Here is a 17911-nt window from a genome sequence, read left to right as displayed (position 1 = left end):
ATATTATAATAATAATTATAATAATAGATCTATAGTTGTTTAGATATAATATAATAGAATAGTTCTTTAGATATGCAACTATATGAGTAGAAAAGTGCCTTCAACTGTGCCGGATTGATGGGCTTGCTACTTTTTTATGGGATTTGTATTTCGTCGAGTTTTAGTACATTTTGTTTAGATATTAAACTTAAATATACATATTTTTTTACTAAACTGTGTATTATAATATATATTTATTAGATATATAGTAATACATTGAGACTAAGAAGGAATGATTATTTATGTAAATGTTTGCATTCTAGAGAATATTAAGTCTTGACAAATCAATACCGTGAACAATCGTTTTGCCCCGAGAGTTATTATTCAGTGATGATGAGCCCTACTGTGGAAAATCTCTTTCTTTCCGTGCGCAATACATTTTTTCTTCGAATTAACTTTGGTGGGCATAAATATCACTTCCCTCCGTAGTCTTCATAAAGTTTAATGTATAATATACCAATAATATCTAATGGTTTAATAATGATGAATTTTACTATAAATTAAATTACTTTAAAATGCCTAAGGATATTTCCTTTCGAATATTAATATAAATATAATTTTGAATGAAATAATTGATAAAACATAATTTCAAATTACAAAATAAGACTATTTTAAAAATATATAAAGTGAGAAGATTTAAGATAGAAAATATTTTAAAAATATAAGATCGAAATTAAGCAAATATTTAAAAAAGTGTAAAATTTTGAATGAGTTTTCTGCGAATTTTTTTGAAAAGAATTTTTTTTTTAAATCTTCAATGGCGTTCTGACGGTTTAGGTATTCATTTTGTCATCCTTCGACTAGGCTTGCAATTTTAGCCAAATTATTTCTACTTCAAATGTTTTTTAAATGAGGTTCACACATTCTGCGATCTTTTGAAGTTTTCCCCGTGAACATACTTTACATCAAGATAAACATATCCGGGGCGGCTGAAATATTTCGAGCCATAGCTTGAGACGAACTTTTATGAATAATAGTACCACACAAACACTTGCAAAGTAAACAGATCCATCAAAAGTTTTCTTTTTTTCGTTTTCTTGTTCCTTTTTTAACTACAGACTTTTTTTTACGGTTTTATTCAACACCCATTTACTGGTTTGCTTTGAAGAAATGCTGTAGTAATAGAGTTCTTCCATCTTTCGAACCTTGCACCGATTTATTCAAAAGAATAATAATAAAAGAAGATAAAAAGTTCTCTACTCCCTTTCGCCGAACTCTTCTCCTTTGATACTACTCCCCAACCCTATTTCAGAATGAAGAGTGAAGAAAAAATGTATAAGAAAAAATAAATTTTCAAAATAAGCGTCGATGAAAAAAAGATGATTAAATATAACAAAAGTAGAAATTTTGCTGGACTGCCACAGGAAATCTATTGCGACAGCAAAACTGTTTATTGCCTAGTCCAATAAGTGTAAAAGGTTTGGGAATATACTAGGATGTTTGAGGAAGAAAAAAAAAGTTCGAAAGATGAAAGATATTTGCATTTTATTCAAAAACTGTAAGTGCAATATTTTCTATCAGAGAGCTTATAACGAGAGAAATATTTGGTCATGGTTCACTAAATTTAAAAAAGATGAAGAACAAGGTACTTTTGAATTTTGTGGTGAAGTAGTAAAAAGTATTATACTTCGGCAAATATTGAATGTGAAGGAAAACTATTCCTTTTTTTCCAGGAATTTCTTTGAGATATAGTTTGTTTTTGAATAGCCGAACTAAACTTAGTATTTGCTATGTAATTTGATTTAAAGATATATGATCAAACATATAATGTTCAGGTCTCTGTATAAACATAACTTTTTAAACTTTAGTGATCACGGTTAATTTTTAAATGGAAGCATGCTTTAAGAAGAATAGACGGTTTCAATGCTTTTTATATCTTTAATTCATGTACACATGTACATTTAAGACATTAAATAAATAATTTAAATCAATGTATATACTTCATTTAATTATATAATTATAAAAAAAAATAATATAATAGTTTTCTTTGTATTTCCACAATTATGAAAACTTATGATAATCTAAATTTCAAATATTCAGTTTAATAAATAGAAACAAAACTTAGTATCTAAGAGTAAAGATACAATCTGGCATTTGAAACTATATAAGTAAGAAAAATCCTTATCCTAATCTTTGTTTTCTTATATTCTCTTTAATTTCATTCTCGTTTAAAAGGATCTGGGGCACACTTTGAGGCCTTTTTTTTAATGGGTTATAAATACAATGCTGATGTTCTGCATTATCTCAAAACTGTATGATAACTGTTAAATAAGTTTTAAAAGTAGCAGTACGAAAAAGAAAAAAAAAGAAAACGATAGAAATTTGGTAAAAAATTTTTCGCTAATAAGCAAAAAAGTCTGAAGAAAAGAAGAAGGATAATATTATTGATACTAAAGGAAAATATTTTAATTTGTACAGGAATTTTGACCTTAGAAATTAAGATACAAATTTTCAAAGGCTGATATCAAAATATTCCGAAGAAAAAATGAGGGATACTAATTTTTTTTTAAATGTAAAGCAGATAATATTGTTACTAAAGAAAAACATTTGAATTTGTACAAAAAAAAAAAACACTTCTTATTTATAATGTTTTACGGATTTGAAAACATTTTTCTTAGAGTAATTTTTTTAAAGTGCTAATATTTTTAAATCTTTCAAACTGTGCAGCGGTTTCTTCTTACGAATACAGCGTTTTGAACGTAACAGGTCTGGTTACATTATCTGGTGCAAAAGAGCCCTTCTGCCCGTGAACCAGATTGAAATCGTTTTGAAAGGACCTGATTATGTCATTGTCTAGGCGGTACGCAAAAACATTGCTTTCTTCTTTGGAAGAGGGAAAACCTTTAGTTATTTTTTATTCATTTATTTTTTTAAAAGGGAGTAGAACGCTGAATCGGACAAAGATGTATCAGAGAGCGCTCTCCAAATCTCTTTAACTTTCAAGTGGTAAATTTTTATTAAACTGCAGAATTTTCAAACAATTCAGTTCATAACTCCCATAAAATTTTTATTTAGTGCTGTGAGTTGTGCATTATTTTAATTTTCTTTGTGCGTTGTTTTAATTTTTAAAGTAATTTTGTTTTGAAAAAATAAACTGTAATAACAATACTAAAAGTTTTAAGAAACAAAAAAAAGTTGAATTCATAATTGTCAAAAACTAAGGAATAAGTGAAACAGGGTCTAACAGATTTACCTAAGTAACACTAATCAATTTTTCAACGCATATTTCTATTTTATTTTTATTTCACTTAAAATGTTACTATAAAAAATGCAATTGTTTTAGTACTTAACGACATTTCAAAGACAAATGAAATTGTGCTATTAAAGCATTTTTTTTAATGCTAAATCATTTGTTCACACAAAAATAGAGAAGTAGTGTATTTCTGCACTCATTTTAATCATCAACATTAAAACAAATTGGACTTTTTCTACTCCTAACGTACGGCAACAGTTAAAACAATTCTGAACCACTCTACCATCCACTTGCTTGAGAACACGCTAGCTACAAAAGTCTATTTCTTTTCAAGTCATTGAAAGGTTGTGCATTTTTATACATAGTGGTTACGTTTTCATAGTAATTTAAAGAAATCAGTTGGCAAATAGTTCGAGTTCTACATTTTTTTATTCCTACAGAAAAGTTTAGGAGTAATGTTATTTGTATGCAGAAAGATAGAATGGGTATAGAAAGCAGACGTTTTAAATAAATTGACGGAATGGAAATTTTACTTATTATTTTTGTTTAAGTTCTAATAAATGTAAATAGAAAAAAATATCATCTAAAATACTTTTAGTTGTAAACTTTATACTTTATGGCTACTGTGAACACCAACACAAATTTGCTAAAATGTTTATTTGGTCTAAGTTATTTCTGATTCCTTTTAAGGTAGTTTTCCTTTAGAAATTTAAAAAATAAGAATAAATAAATAGAATAAATAAAGACATAAAATAAATGAATAGAATAAATAAATAAAACAAAGAAAAAATAACCTTCATTTTGCATTGATTATTCCCTTAACCCTCATGCAGCTACTCTTCTATAGTTTCCCTTTCTTTTAGAGTTATTGAAAAAGAAAAAATATTTTTTCCTCGTAAAAATTAAAGAAATATGAGAATCGAAAGCATGTTATATAACATGGAAGTTTCAGATTATGCATTTAAAGCAGATATATTTGGTACATTTTAAAATTTGATAAATTTGAAATGCAAAGAATTTATTGACAAGAAATATTAATAGAAATTTTGAAAATGATTTATATAAATAAGTCATGAAATTGAGTTTCATATTTCAGAAAAACCAGTTAATTACAGATACTTACTTGGATGTACTAACTAATGGATGAACTGTGGAGTTGCACAGACATTTATTTAAGTACTATTCTTCAAGATATGTAGGTTGAAAATAAATAACTTTGAAATATAATACACTGTAATGCTAATGATTGTTAAAATGTTACCACCAAAATTTCGAATAAGCAAGAAAACGAGATTATTTTAGGTTTGTATTAGTCCGGGGTTTAACACAATTTCTTCTCTACAAAAAGGGCCAAGCGGAAAAATGCCTTGGATTCAAGTCTTATGAATAAGACGTTTACACTCCGACAAAAACATTTTCACATTTTCCTGTTAAGAAAATGCGACTTGCACCATACTTGAATATCTTTAGTTCTGTGTTCTGGAGCAGAACTCGATTGGTAGGTTTATTTTTGGTTTCCAAAGAGTTTTAAAAACCAGGGTAACATAACATCTTTAAAAATTGATTTGTGGTAAGTTTGGAAGGAAAGATACATTTGGTTTTAAAGTTTATTCTAACCATTTCGCCTCAGAGAGCTAACTTTGACATACATGGATAGAAAAATGTTGTTTACGAAAAAATTATTGAAACTCAGAACATGACATTTTAACTCAAAGAACGCAGAGACAGCTTTGAAACTTACTTTCATGTGATGCAAATAGAATATATTAGTTTCTATTTTAAAATTAATAAAAAATAGTTCCACATAAAAATACTAAAATATATTTGCATATTTTGAAAATCGGTCTTTGCATTCGATGCGAATAGAATTTATCAGTTTAAAATTAATACAAAAATAATTCAATATAAAAAGTACTGAAAAATATTCGCATATTGTGAAATGGGTCTTTGCATGCGATGTAAATAGAATTTATTTGTTTCTATTTTAAAATTAATAAAACAATATTTCCATATGAAGGTACCGAAACAAGTATCTGAACTTGGTTTGAAAAAAAAAGCAAAGAAAAGTAGAGTGCATTTGATAAATACGCATGGGGATATTCCTGGTATTTTCTGATTGCAAAGGTCAATGGAAAATTGGTACTTTAAAATTCGCATAACATATTTCTTTCTCAACATATTTCTCTCTTTTCTTCTTAGCTTCAACGGCAGCTGGCATATATACGTATATATAGGTGGATTAAGCTTTAAAGATATCAAATGGTCTTTTCCGCGAATCGGAAGTTTTGGTGAGACTATTTGATTTATTTTAACTTTTATCTCGACAAAATTGCGGATTTTGTGTTAGCTCTTATTGACAATTGCTATGGAAACAAAATCCATCACATCGCAAACGTTGAAATAAAATCTTACAGAAGGTTGATTTTTTTATCTAAAAATCTTTTTGTTCTGTCGTAGATTGTCTTGAAGGAATGAAAAATGATTTTTTTCAGAAATGGGATATCTTTAGAGTTTATAACGTATTTTGAATAACAAGCTCGTTATTTCAAACAAAATTGCATTAAATCTAGGAAGCATACAATAAAATAAGGCATAGATTCTGAAAAACATCTTAGAATTACAACTTAACGTATTAGAATTATAACTAATAGCTAAGAACATTTTAAAAGTATTTTTTGTACTAAGTTTTATGGTATGTTCTTTATTTTGGACGTTTGTTAGGCATTTAAAAATGAATTAAATTTGTAAAAGGGAATAGAAAAAAAATATGTTATTAAAAATTATAATTCATTGTATACTATGACAATAGCCTTAGAACAATTAATGCATGCGTGTTATAAAAATGATGTATATCAAGGACAAACATAAAGGCGGATGGTGTATATGATGGGCGCATATATCAGGTATAAATATGATATATATTTAATGAAACGAAAACAAATTGGGTTTGAAAATTGATTGAATTTATATTAAAGAGTAGAGGAAAAAACGGATTTTGTAACTTATTTAAAACTATAATTCAATGTATATGAAAATGATAACTTTTAAAAATAAATCAATGTATGTCATCCAATTAATGAGTACAAGAAGAAGCTAAAACAGGGAACTAATTTAAAATTTAAATCATATTTTAATTTGCTCATGCATATAACTTAGCACTTTTGCTTAAAAATATAAATTATGATGCATTTTTTTTTAATTTTTTCAAAAGTTTACCAAGCTATTAACTTTTTCCGTTAGGATTATTTGCCTTGAAATTATGCGTCCTTAATTTTCGATGTCTCATTTCTTTATTTTGTTTAAAATAAATCTTAATAAGTTTCAGAATTTAATGTTTTGCTTTTAATATTTCTTTTACAGATTGCAAGCAATAGTAGTTTCAAAAAATTTCAAGAAATAATCAATACGAAAATAAATATTTGCTTAAAAATACATGCAAAAATCTTGATGCTTAAAAAATGATAAAACTCCAGCCTAACTATGAGTAAAATTACTAATTATGTAAACATTTTTACTAATAAATCGCTTGAAATTTATCAGAATTATAGGAGAAATATGCAAAAAAGAAATTAAAAAAAATTAAAAATCACTTTTAATTTTTTTATTTATTTAAACGGATATTTTATGGTTTCAATGAGTTGTTTAATACTTTCGGAAGGATTCTTTTTAATACTTTTATTTTCAATCTTAAATTAAACTTAATGTATGAGAACGGTTATATCATCATGATAGTATTTTCCGTACTTATTTTGATTGAAGCAGCTAATTTCATAAATTACCTGCTTTAGTTGCAACTTCTGATGCATTCATATTTAATGCATTCGGATTCACCTTAAACGTGATTTGTCTTCCTTCTAATCTATAAGAAAATGAAAGCATATTGTTGCATTAAAGTTTTGTTATTTGTTGTTACAGTTAATTTTAAGAAAACGAAGTTAAAAAACTTACTTTATGTTTGAAAAACTATTTTTAGGAAGACCTAACATTTTAATAAGGGTATCAACCAGTTCCTGAGCTTTCTCTTCTCCTATATTCCTGAAAAAATAAAGACATGTAGCTAAAAATATTTCTAAACACTTGTTAAATTCTTTCCTATGTGGGTAAAGTCATAAAATGTCCATTTTAAAGATACCGTAAAGTTATTACACGGTTTTGTAACTCACATGGCTCATAAATATGCTAGCGAAAAATGATGATCAACGGGTAAAAATGGCTCATGACTATTTTCCACCAAAATTACTATTGAATCACCCTTTGTTGCATTTTGAGAATTACTAAGTTTTGACAAAACACAAACGTGGAAAGTGACACAGTAAAGAAAGGTTGGGTGAAAACATTTCTTGTTTGAGAGCAAAATTCTCTTTTCCCCTCTGATCTCTAAAAACGAAGCGTTAAAAAGAAAATAAACAGTTAATGATGATTTTCTTAAAAATATTAAGAAAAAAATCTTGCGATAACTTAATACGTTGCGGAAAATCTGCAAAAGTAAATTGTTTTGAAATTAAAACTGGAAAAATTTTGCAATTATTATGCTTGCGTTTTAAAGAAAAGTTTCGAATCGAGTAACTATGTTGTTATATAAAGAGTATGAAATATCTCTTATAAATATCAGATTAAAGCTTTGAGAGATACGATCTTTTCAAAATATGCATGATTCTCTTTCAATAAAAGTTTACCGTTACACAAGAAACGGATTTAAAATAAAGAATAAAAATACTGAATGTCAACTCCTTCAGTTAATTCCGAGTTTTTCCGAATTGAAAATTAGGTTTTTTCCTGATGTAACAAGTTCGTTCAATTGTTATTCAAATAAAGACGAGTATAATAGGTAAAGGTTCGCACCTTTTTTTCGGTTGAATATTGAAAAGATTTATTCAATTTCGAATAGAATGTGAGTTTTACTTTAGTTTAAAAGCTTTCTAAGCTGACTTAGAACGTAAAGTTAAAGGATATTTCTCTTAATATTAAAATACAGAAAAACTTAGCATTCAGAATTTATATAAGAAATGCGCTAAAATTAGTATTCAAATGCTACTTATTTTACGAATTAATGTTGAAAATGCGTTTAATTTTTCCTGAAATATTATTTATGGAATAATTTTTTATTTTTCAATTTGTTTAATAATGAAAATGCCTATCTTTTATTTACACTCTAAATAATTGAAATAGTTTTCACATTTTGAAAACTAATTCAATATATATTTCACCAATAATTAAATAAACACCGAAGTTGAATGGTGTAAAACTATGGTGTAATATCTAACAGAATCATGTCTTAAAAAAAGTCTAAAAGTTTTACAATTTTTTTAATAAATTGTTTATAATTGCATTATACTACTTTTGTAGAATTCTAAACATTCTATAAAATATCCTTAATTAAAGTCATGCGTTAGAAATCGTTTAATTTTCATTTAAAAAAAAGTAACCAGACCACATAAATAACAAAAATTAAAGTAAATGTAGTTAATTGTTCTTTAAATTGCATAAGCTTTTAAAAAGAAAATTAAAATATTTTATAATCTTATAATAATTACTTATTGAATTATTTTTTATTTTTCAATTTGTAAAATAATAAAAATGGCTATCTTTCAGTAACAATTTAAATAACTGAATTAGTTTTTAAATTTTGAAAAATAATTCAATATATATTTTACCAATAATTAAATAAACACTGAAGTTCAATGGCACAACAGACATAATGGCACATGAGCCATATATTTATTAAAATTAACCTATTAATTATTAAAATTAATTTATTAATTATTAAAATTAAAAAAACCGAGAAAATAATTCTAATAGGAATGCAACTTTTAAATATGTTTCTACAATAAGCTACAAAACTCATAGCTTTAAAAAGTCAAGTTTTTAAAGTTACACAACAACGGAAAATGAAAAATCGGAAAATGAAAAGCAGGTGATTCCCAAAGGGGAATGGGAATCACCTGCAGGCTAAGTTGTATTTGGAGAAATAAGTTGAATGACGTAGTTTTTTTTTAAATATAGAAACATTTATAGTAGAGAGTGTGTATATATAAATCATTCGCAACTTTTGTTGAGGAATCAGCTGTAATTTTGTATAGTATTGTGTAGGTTCATCAGAAGCTTTATTTTTTATCACCACTAAGGAAATAATTTCAAATATTCTACATACTTTGTCCATTACTCACCGAAATAGGATAACCAAATTGCTTTAACAAAATAGCTAAAAACTGTGATACGATCCCCATGGCATGCCAAAACTAAGCTGTAAAAACTATAGTGTAATACCTAACCGAATCGTGTCATAAAAAAAGTCTAAGAATGTTAATTTTTTTTTTAATAAATTGTTTATAATTGCATTATACTACTTTTGAAAGATTCTAAACATTCTATAAAATATCCTTAATTATAGTCAGGTGTTAGAAATCGTTTAATTTTAATTTTTAAAAAAAAGTAACCAGACCACATAAATAACAAAAATTAAAGTAAATGTAATTAATTATACTTTAAATTGCATAAGCTTTCAAAAAGAAAATTAAAATATAAAAACAATCTTGGATATTTGACATTATTAAATATTGTTTTTGATTATGAAATCAATTGAAATTAATTAAGAGAAATTGATTAAAAGAAATTAATTAAAGTTTTATTTATTTAGTTAGTACAAGATTTGCTACAATACTTGCTACAATTTCTTCCATGTTTTAAAATAATAAATCATTATAACCGAATGTTCAATTTAAAGTTCTTTTAGATACCAAAAAGTACATTAAAATTTACATGCTAAATTAATTCAAAAATTAAAAATTAAAAAAAAATCGAAAAATTTAAGTAAGTGTTTGTAGAAGTCATCCTATCATAATGCTCAACATCAAACAGTAAAATTAAGAAAATATAGTAATTCAAAAGTGGCAAATTAAATAAAAGTTAATGAAAAGATATATTATAAATAATTTTTCCTTGATAAATAACTGAGCGTGCAAAAAAGCCACCGTATCAAAATGTACCATCATATGCTTCACCCGTGGAAAATTTCAATATTAAAATAATAAAACCGACTTAACAACGAAATTTTGGACATTAAATTCATTAAAAAGTGGTAAATTAAATATTAATAAATTTTAAGACATTTTAACTAACTTTTCCTTGATAAATGAATAGGAGTCACCGTATTATACTGTCGAACATGTTCTTCGCCCGTGGAATATTTAGATATTCCATTAATTAAAAAATGGAAAATTGAATAAAAGCTATTGAAAAAATAGGTTTTTAACTTTCCCCTGATGAGTAAATAAATGTGGAGAGCATATTATAATGCTCATCATGACCTCCACCCGTGAAAAATTTAGGTATTAGAATACTAAAATCGAAACAACCATAAAATTTAGGTATTAAAAAATTTCAAAAGTAACAAATTAAGTTGAACAGTTTTACTAACTTTTACTTGGTAAGTGAATAAGTGTGGAACCACCGTATTATAATGTCCAACCTCTCCTTCATCAGTGAAAAATTTTCGATATTAAATTCATTAAAAAGTAGTATATAAAATAAAAGTTGAAAAAGAATATTTTTACTAACTTTTCCTTGGTAAGTAAATATGTGTGCGAAGAAGCCACCATATCATAATGCCCAAAATAATTTATACCAGTGAAAAAAAATTAGATTTTGAAATAATAAAACTGAAAAAATTATAAATTTAGATATTAAATAAATTCATATCGGCATATTAAATTATAGAACAACTTTAACTAACTTTTCTTTGATAAGTGAATAAATGCGGAACCACCGTCTTATAATGTCCAACCTCTTTTTTATCTGTAGAAAATTTGGATATTAAATTAACTAAAAAATGATAAATTAAATAAGGGTTACAGAAAAAAAATATTTTTTCTTACTTTTTCCTGATAAGTAAGTGCGAGTAGAAGCCACCATATCATAATGCCCTACATAACCTTCACTCATGGAAAATTTAGATACTAAAATAATAAAACTAAAGCAACCGTAAAACTTAGATATTAAATTAATTCAAATGTGGTAATTTTACTAAAAATAAATGATAAAACATTTTAGCTCACTTCTTCTTGGCATGTGATTAAGTGTGCGTGGAAGGCACCGTATTACATTTTCCTACAAGTCCATCACTCATGAAACATTTAGATATTAAATTAATTAAACAGTGGTAAATGAAATGAAGTTATTAAAAGATGTATTTTTACTAGTTTTTCCTTGATAAGTATATAAGTGAGTTTAGAAGTCACTGTATCACTATGTCCTTTTCATCCACTATGTCCTTTTTCCGAGGAAAATTTAGATATTATATTAATAAAACCGTAATAGCCGTAAAATTTAGATATAAAATTAATTATAAAAGTTGAAAATTAAATAAAAGTAAATTATAAAGCATTTTAATTAACTTTTTTGAATTGTGAAGGAAATAATTAATAATTGATAATTTTATAAGTGTGAAGGGAAAACCATGTATTATAATGTTCAACATGTCCTTCTTCCGAGGAAAATTTGGATATTAATTAATTAAAAAGTGATAAAGTAAAAGTTATTTCGAAAAATATTTTCACTAACTTTTCCTTAATAAGTAAATAAGTGTGTGTAGAAGCCACATTATCATAATGTCCAACATGACCTTCTCCTGTTTTAGCTGCATTTGTAGGTTTCTCTTCATCTCCTCGGACTTCTTTCGATTTTTCATCGTCGATTCCTTCTAAGAGTTCTGGCTGATCTGCCGGCGGGCGTTCGAATGATTGCTGCCGCTCGGGTAATTTAACACTTCCATCCTTTGAGCCTAATGGTGATCGAATATTTTTTTTTGTTAAAAAAATGTTAAAAATAATTCAATTTAATGAATTTATAAAATGTAATTTAATCAGAAGGTTTTCATGTAGGAAATAAATTTCAATAATACATTTCAATATTTTTCTTTGAAATTTTTTATACGAAATAAATGACTTTAAAACTCGAGCAAATTTTTTGAGTTTAAAGATGATCAAAAGATTTTGTTAAAACATTATTAAAAATTATTAAATTTGAGAAATTTGTAAAAATTTTATTTAAGTTGAAGCTTTTAGCGTATAACTTAGTTTTCAATAACATATTTATTACTTTTGGGTTTAAACTTTTATGCGTTTCAAATTAATTAAAAAATTCATAGCACTTCTTTCTTTTGAGTTTAAAGATGATGAAAAACTTTTGATTAAATAATGTTAAAAATAGTTAAATTTAATTAATTTATAAAAATGCAATTTTAACTGAAGTTTTCTTTTATAGTACAAATTAGTTTTCATTCCTATATTTCGTACTTATGATTTGCAGTTTTTTTATATTTAATAAGTTTTTTAATATTTAACAAATTTCGTATTGTTATGTATATTTAATAAGATATTCGCGCTGGTATAAGTTTTAATCTATTGATAAGGAATGTAAGTAATTTTTAATTCATTGAAATATATGCAAGTGAAGAAAATGCAATTTTATTTTCTGAGTTATTTTAAACACTTAATATTTTACTTAATTTATTAAGTTTTGCTTTAACACTGCAGAAAAAATGCTTTATATAAGTTGTAAAACCTAATTGTTTTTTGTGTTTGCTTAATTAATGAAAATTATTCTTTTTTCTTTTTGGAAAATTTGCGTAATGGAATATATTTTACCGTTTGTTTTCAAATATATTCATTCACATAAATTTTCATTAATTTCAATTTGATATTCATCAATTGGTAATTTTATTTTTTAAATAATTTCATTTTTATAGTTAAAGAAAATACAATAATTCTGAAAATTTTTTTTACTTATATATCCTCATATATATCCTTATATATCCTAATTTTTTTTACTATATTAGAGTGCTTTCTTTATTATAATTACTTTACTTTCGTCCGAGTGGGGTAACACAGTTAACTAGAAAAATAACATAGTGCAATTTTTTTAAAATTTGAACCATGTTTTCATTTAATTATGCGCTCTGTTTGAGCTCTAAATAAATCATGCTCATGAGCAAATTTTCTGACGATCCTGTAATTTAGCTTACTAAGAAAAATAATATACGGCTAAATGTTTTAACTTGAACCATGTTTTCCTTTAATTATGTGTTCCGCTTGAATACTAAATATCATAAGTAATCATGCTCAAGAACAAATTCTTTGAACGATTCTGCGATCTTACTGCCGTGTTAAGATTGCAGTAAATTGGAAGAACGTTGTGGTTCAATGCATTCAGCATTGAATATTTAAAACGAAAATCAAGTATGTATGCATTTCTTATAATATATTAATGCTTACCAAAAACTTCTTCGGGCATACTAGGAATGCCACTTGTAACAAATATTCTTCTTGTTTCATCTGAAAAAAAATATCTCATATTAAATTTAAATTTTATCAAAAATTAAAATTTCCCTAAAAGGAACTATAAATTATATAATTGCTCCTGAAATTTTAAATTGAAATATCATTTGTATAAGTTACATTGTTTTTTACATTTCATTGTTTTTATTTTTCTCGCTCTCCTCATTTTTTTTTTTGCATTTGTCGAAAACTTTTTAGGTTGAAAAACTTAGCTCTTATGATTTCCATCTGATTTTTTCTGAAACTATTGTAATTTTATATTCTTGGATATATCCAGGAATGAAACTTTTCAAGTTAATTAAACTTCATAAACGTATTTAAAAAAGTTACATTTACAGTAATTTTACATTTTATTGCAAAAGTTTGCTAGATTACACTGCTGAAACAAAATTTCAGTTTAATGGGAAATACTCATATCTAATTAAAGTCTTATTTATCCAAAAACACAGTTTTTTTAGATACTGATTAAAAGTTTGGCATCACAAAGATCACGAGTAACCTTAGAAAACTTGTTTTTTTAATTATTAAATTATAATACCAGGAGTGCGAAAGCTTTGACTCGACCAGTTTAAATGTATGTTATAAAATTCACTTATCGTCGCTTGCAGACAAGAAAATAATGCAAAACATAAACTTCATTTCTCACTGTTTAAAGTTAAATTAAGTTAAATTGAACACATTTTTAAGTTAAATTACTTAAATTCACTAAATGTCATTTATAACATTTAATCATTTTTAAACGTTAACTATGACATCAACAATCATTATTATGTTTCTATCGTATAGTTTTAAAATCAATATTTAATTATTTTATATCTCAATGTAGATACAATGTAACAATAATACTGATTGATTAATTATTATTGTTACACTAATAATTAAATTGTTAAATTAAATTGTGAGCTGAACTTTGCTCTTTTGAAAACCATTTGTTATATATTTACTGAATAACTTAAAAATAATATTTTTATTTTATATCTGGAACGATTCAAGTTGAATTAATCATTTATGTGTCATTTTTTGCTAGATATAAATGAACATTCGGGGAGAAATGTTTTCTCCCATTTCTCTTATTAATTTTAAACGGTTAAAGAATGTCCTTACATTTCTTATTGCGATAAGATAGACGTTCAGGGAAGAGAAAATATAGTAATACATATCAGTTTCAGTGGCCTCTTGCCCTACAAATATTTCTGTCATATTCGCCTCTTCAGACATTCGAATAGCGAATCTCAGAGATTCTTGGGTCTATTTGAGAGTACGGAATTTTATTGCGACATACGTGAGATTCCTAGGGTCGTAGTTCTATCATAGATTTGCACATCTTTACGTTTTTTTCTTTAATATTTGTTATGACTTATGTGCTTTTTTGCTTGATGTGTATCTGATGAACATGGAAGAACGAAAGAAATATTCTTTGTCACTGGTCACATGTCCCATAGTCAAAACAAATGGCTCAGTCCGAAAATATTTCAGATCGTTGAAGTTGCAATATGCCAAAAATTGAAATATATTTGATTCTCAGAATCAAAGCAGGAATAGTTCTATTTTACGTTTCACTTTATGTGTAATAAAGTGAAAAATTTCATTCTTTGGTTATGTACTATGAAAAGATATGTGCTGGTATATGCAGTAAATTTTGAATTCGAAAAAATGTATTTTGTGAGAAACCAGTTCCGAAAAACTCATATTGAAATCACGGTTATATAAAGGAATGGATACATATATATAGAAGAATTTATAATATACAGGGGCTTAAGTAAGAAGATAAAAAATAGTTCCCCTATTCCATATTCTATAATTTTCGTCATACATTAACATTAGCTGTTTTTAAGTACTAAATTTCAACCTTGTTGAAAATGATTTTTAAATGTTTTAGAAAAACTATAGAGATAATCAGCTCTTAAATTTTCTGCTCCTTACTTCAGATATCAAATCTGTTACTAAAAATTTACTTTTACCTTTTTTTGAAGATGCTTTTAAAATTTGCTTTCAAGTTACACAAAAACATTTTATATCAATATTGTTCAATCTGTTACAAATTAATCCCTCAGCAAGTTTATTTTACATTCATAATAATTGTCAATAAAATAAGTTGGGTCAATAAATAAAAAGTTAATCAATAAATTAAATTGTAACAAAGTGTTATAAGAACCAACAATATAAATAAATTTTAACTAATCGAATAGTAATTTTGTTCCCGACTAAGTCCATCCAAACTAAATAAATGGAATGAGATCATTCTGTCCGTTAACTGTTAATAAACCAGAATGTTCAGTAGAAAAGTAGTTAAATAAGTTAAATATTTAAATAAATAATCTAAAAATTTATAAAATAATTACTTATTAATTAATGGCTAAATAAATTTTCTTAATGCCAATGACATCAAATCAAACTCAATCAGATTACTAAATTATTGTTCTTCATCTAACTGTTTAATAAAATGATCGTTAAGTTTACCCCGGAAGAAGGTGCGGGGGTTAACTTATGGGTCCCTGAATTACAGAAAATCTGATACCTAGAAAGCTAGCTACCTGCTTATGCCTTTTTTTTGGTAGCTGGGTTTCTTTAAATCTAGTTTTCTTCCCTCAATAACCCTTTTATCTATGATTGGGGTCATGGAATAACCATGCTCTTGTTTTGTTTTATTCTGCAGAACATTTCATTTCATATTTTATTTCTGTGCCTTATTTTTCATTTCCAATTAACGTGATTTTTACTAGTTAATAGAGATCATTAAACGTTTGCCGTAATAAGAGCAAGAACTGACATGTTATAGAACAAAAATACACCGTGTATAAAATTGGACGAAGCTTTATCAAAGACCTTGCTTTTTCTAATATTAACAATCGACTCCAGCAAACGTGATCTGATTTTGAGCTATGAACCTCTAATTCAAATAATAAATATTCGATGCCTAGCTGATGAAAAATAACCAAAATAAAATTAAATGCACCTTTAAAGGGAAGTTGTAACTTTTGCCTGAAAAATTGCGATGACGATTGAAATTTTAGCACAAATTTTATTTTCATATACTTTTTATGTGCAATAATTATCTCGAATTAAACAAAATTATATTGATATCAACATTTATGTATGCATTAAAACAATCATATCAAGTATAATTTTACGATTTAATTGATAATATTCGGAAAAAATAACTATCAGGTTTCATAAAATTTTCCGCAAAAAGACTGATAAAACGGTTCAAATAGTTAAACATTAAATATTCAATATCAAAGACTGAAAAGTGATATATTTTCAATAAAAACTACAATGCCTTTTATCAGTATATGGATGAATTTACACCCCCGGGAGCCCTAACGTATACTTAGAAAACACGTGTCCTCCTGGGTAAAGAGACATCAATGAAAAGCAAAAGAGTTTACATGGGGAAAACAATTTTTTTAAGCTGTCGTTTATTTCAAGAGATATCAACCTGTTGAAACAAATGATTAATCAACTATTTTGAAGTCGTACGAAAACTGAAATAAATGTTTATATAGAAAGTAATACAACGAATGTTAAAAGTTTCTTCCGAGTTAAAAATTGGATAATGTTAGATAACTAAAAATAGAAAGACTTTAATGCTTTTCTCTCATACCTTTTAATAAAAACAATCAGGTGCTTTTTCAATTCTTTTTTTTAAATACAATTTAGATGAAAACAATTAAAAAAATATGAAATATTTTCCTTATAAAAGTTTTATTTTTGCTAAAACTAAGCAAATACTAACTGATAAGGCTCAATGAATAATACAATTACGTAATACCCATCGAAATATAAAAAGAATGAGATTTCTTACATATAAATTGTAAAATAATGAAAAGACATAACATACAAGTCATAACATATGCTAAAGGTACAAACAGTGATATGACCAATTACATTGGAGTAAATACAATTCATATAAGTAACATGTAAAACATGAATGAAAATAGAAAAATAGTATATAATAAGCATGTAAAATTCAACTATAAACACATATTTTGATGGCTTAAATTTTTATACAGTGACTAAAGAGAAATATTAACTGGTAAATTTTTTTTCCGATGAATAGTCACGAAATTATTTTTAATACATTAATAATACTTTAACATACTTCATGGGCACTTTTTATTGAAGACTTACGTAGTTACATTGATTATCTTAATTAATTACTTTTTGAATTGGTATAACTCAATATACTTTTAGAATTTAAGAAAATTCTAAAATTTGCCGGTTTTTGTTATTAAACCGCTGATATATATATATATATATATATATAAGTTCAAAATGAAGAATAAAACAAAGAAAAATTATAGACATATGAAAAAAAGGGGGTGGGAAATAATAAGTAAAAAAA

General features: G+C 25.9%; 1 protein-coding gene across 1 annotated transcript in view; it reads right to left on the bottom strand.

Moving 5' to 3' along the window:
* Positions 1-17911, bottom strand: part of LOC122269256 (tyrosine phosphatase IA-2) — a 336473-nt gene that overhangs the window by 128565 nt on the left and 189997 nt on the right. The window contains exons 9-12 of the mRNA XM_071188254.1: positions 13504-13563; positions 11792-12011; positions 7181-7267; positions 7012-7091 (exon numbers count right to left, since the gene is read on the bottom strand). Of these exons, the coding sequence (XP_071044355.1) occupies positions 7012-7091; positions 7181-7267; positions 11792-12011; positions 13504-13563 (447 nt within the window). The remainder of the gene's footprint in view (positions 1-7011; positions 7092-7180; positions 7268-11791; positions 12012-13503; positions 13564-17911) is intronic.

This window comes from Parasteatoda tepidariorum, chromosome 2 (genome assembly GCF_043381705.1).
Source record: "Parasteatoda tepidariorum isolate YZ-2023 chromosome 2, CAS_Ptep_4.0, whole genome shotgun sequence".
In the NCBI taxonomy this organism is placed as follows: domain Eukaryota; kingdom Metazoa; phylum Arthropoda; class Arachnida; order Araneae; family Theridiidae; genus Parasteatoda; species Parasteatoda tepidariorum.
This window is presented reverse-complemented; position numbering and strand designations above follow the sequence as displayed.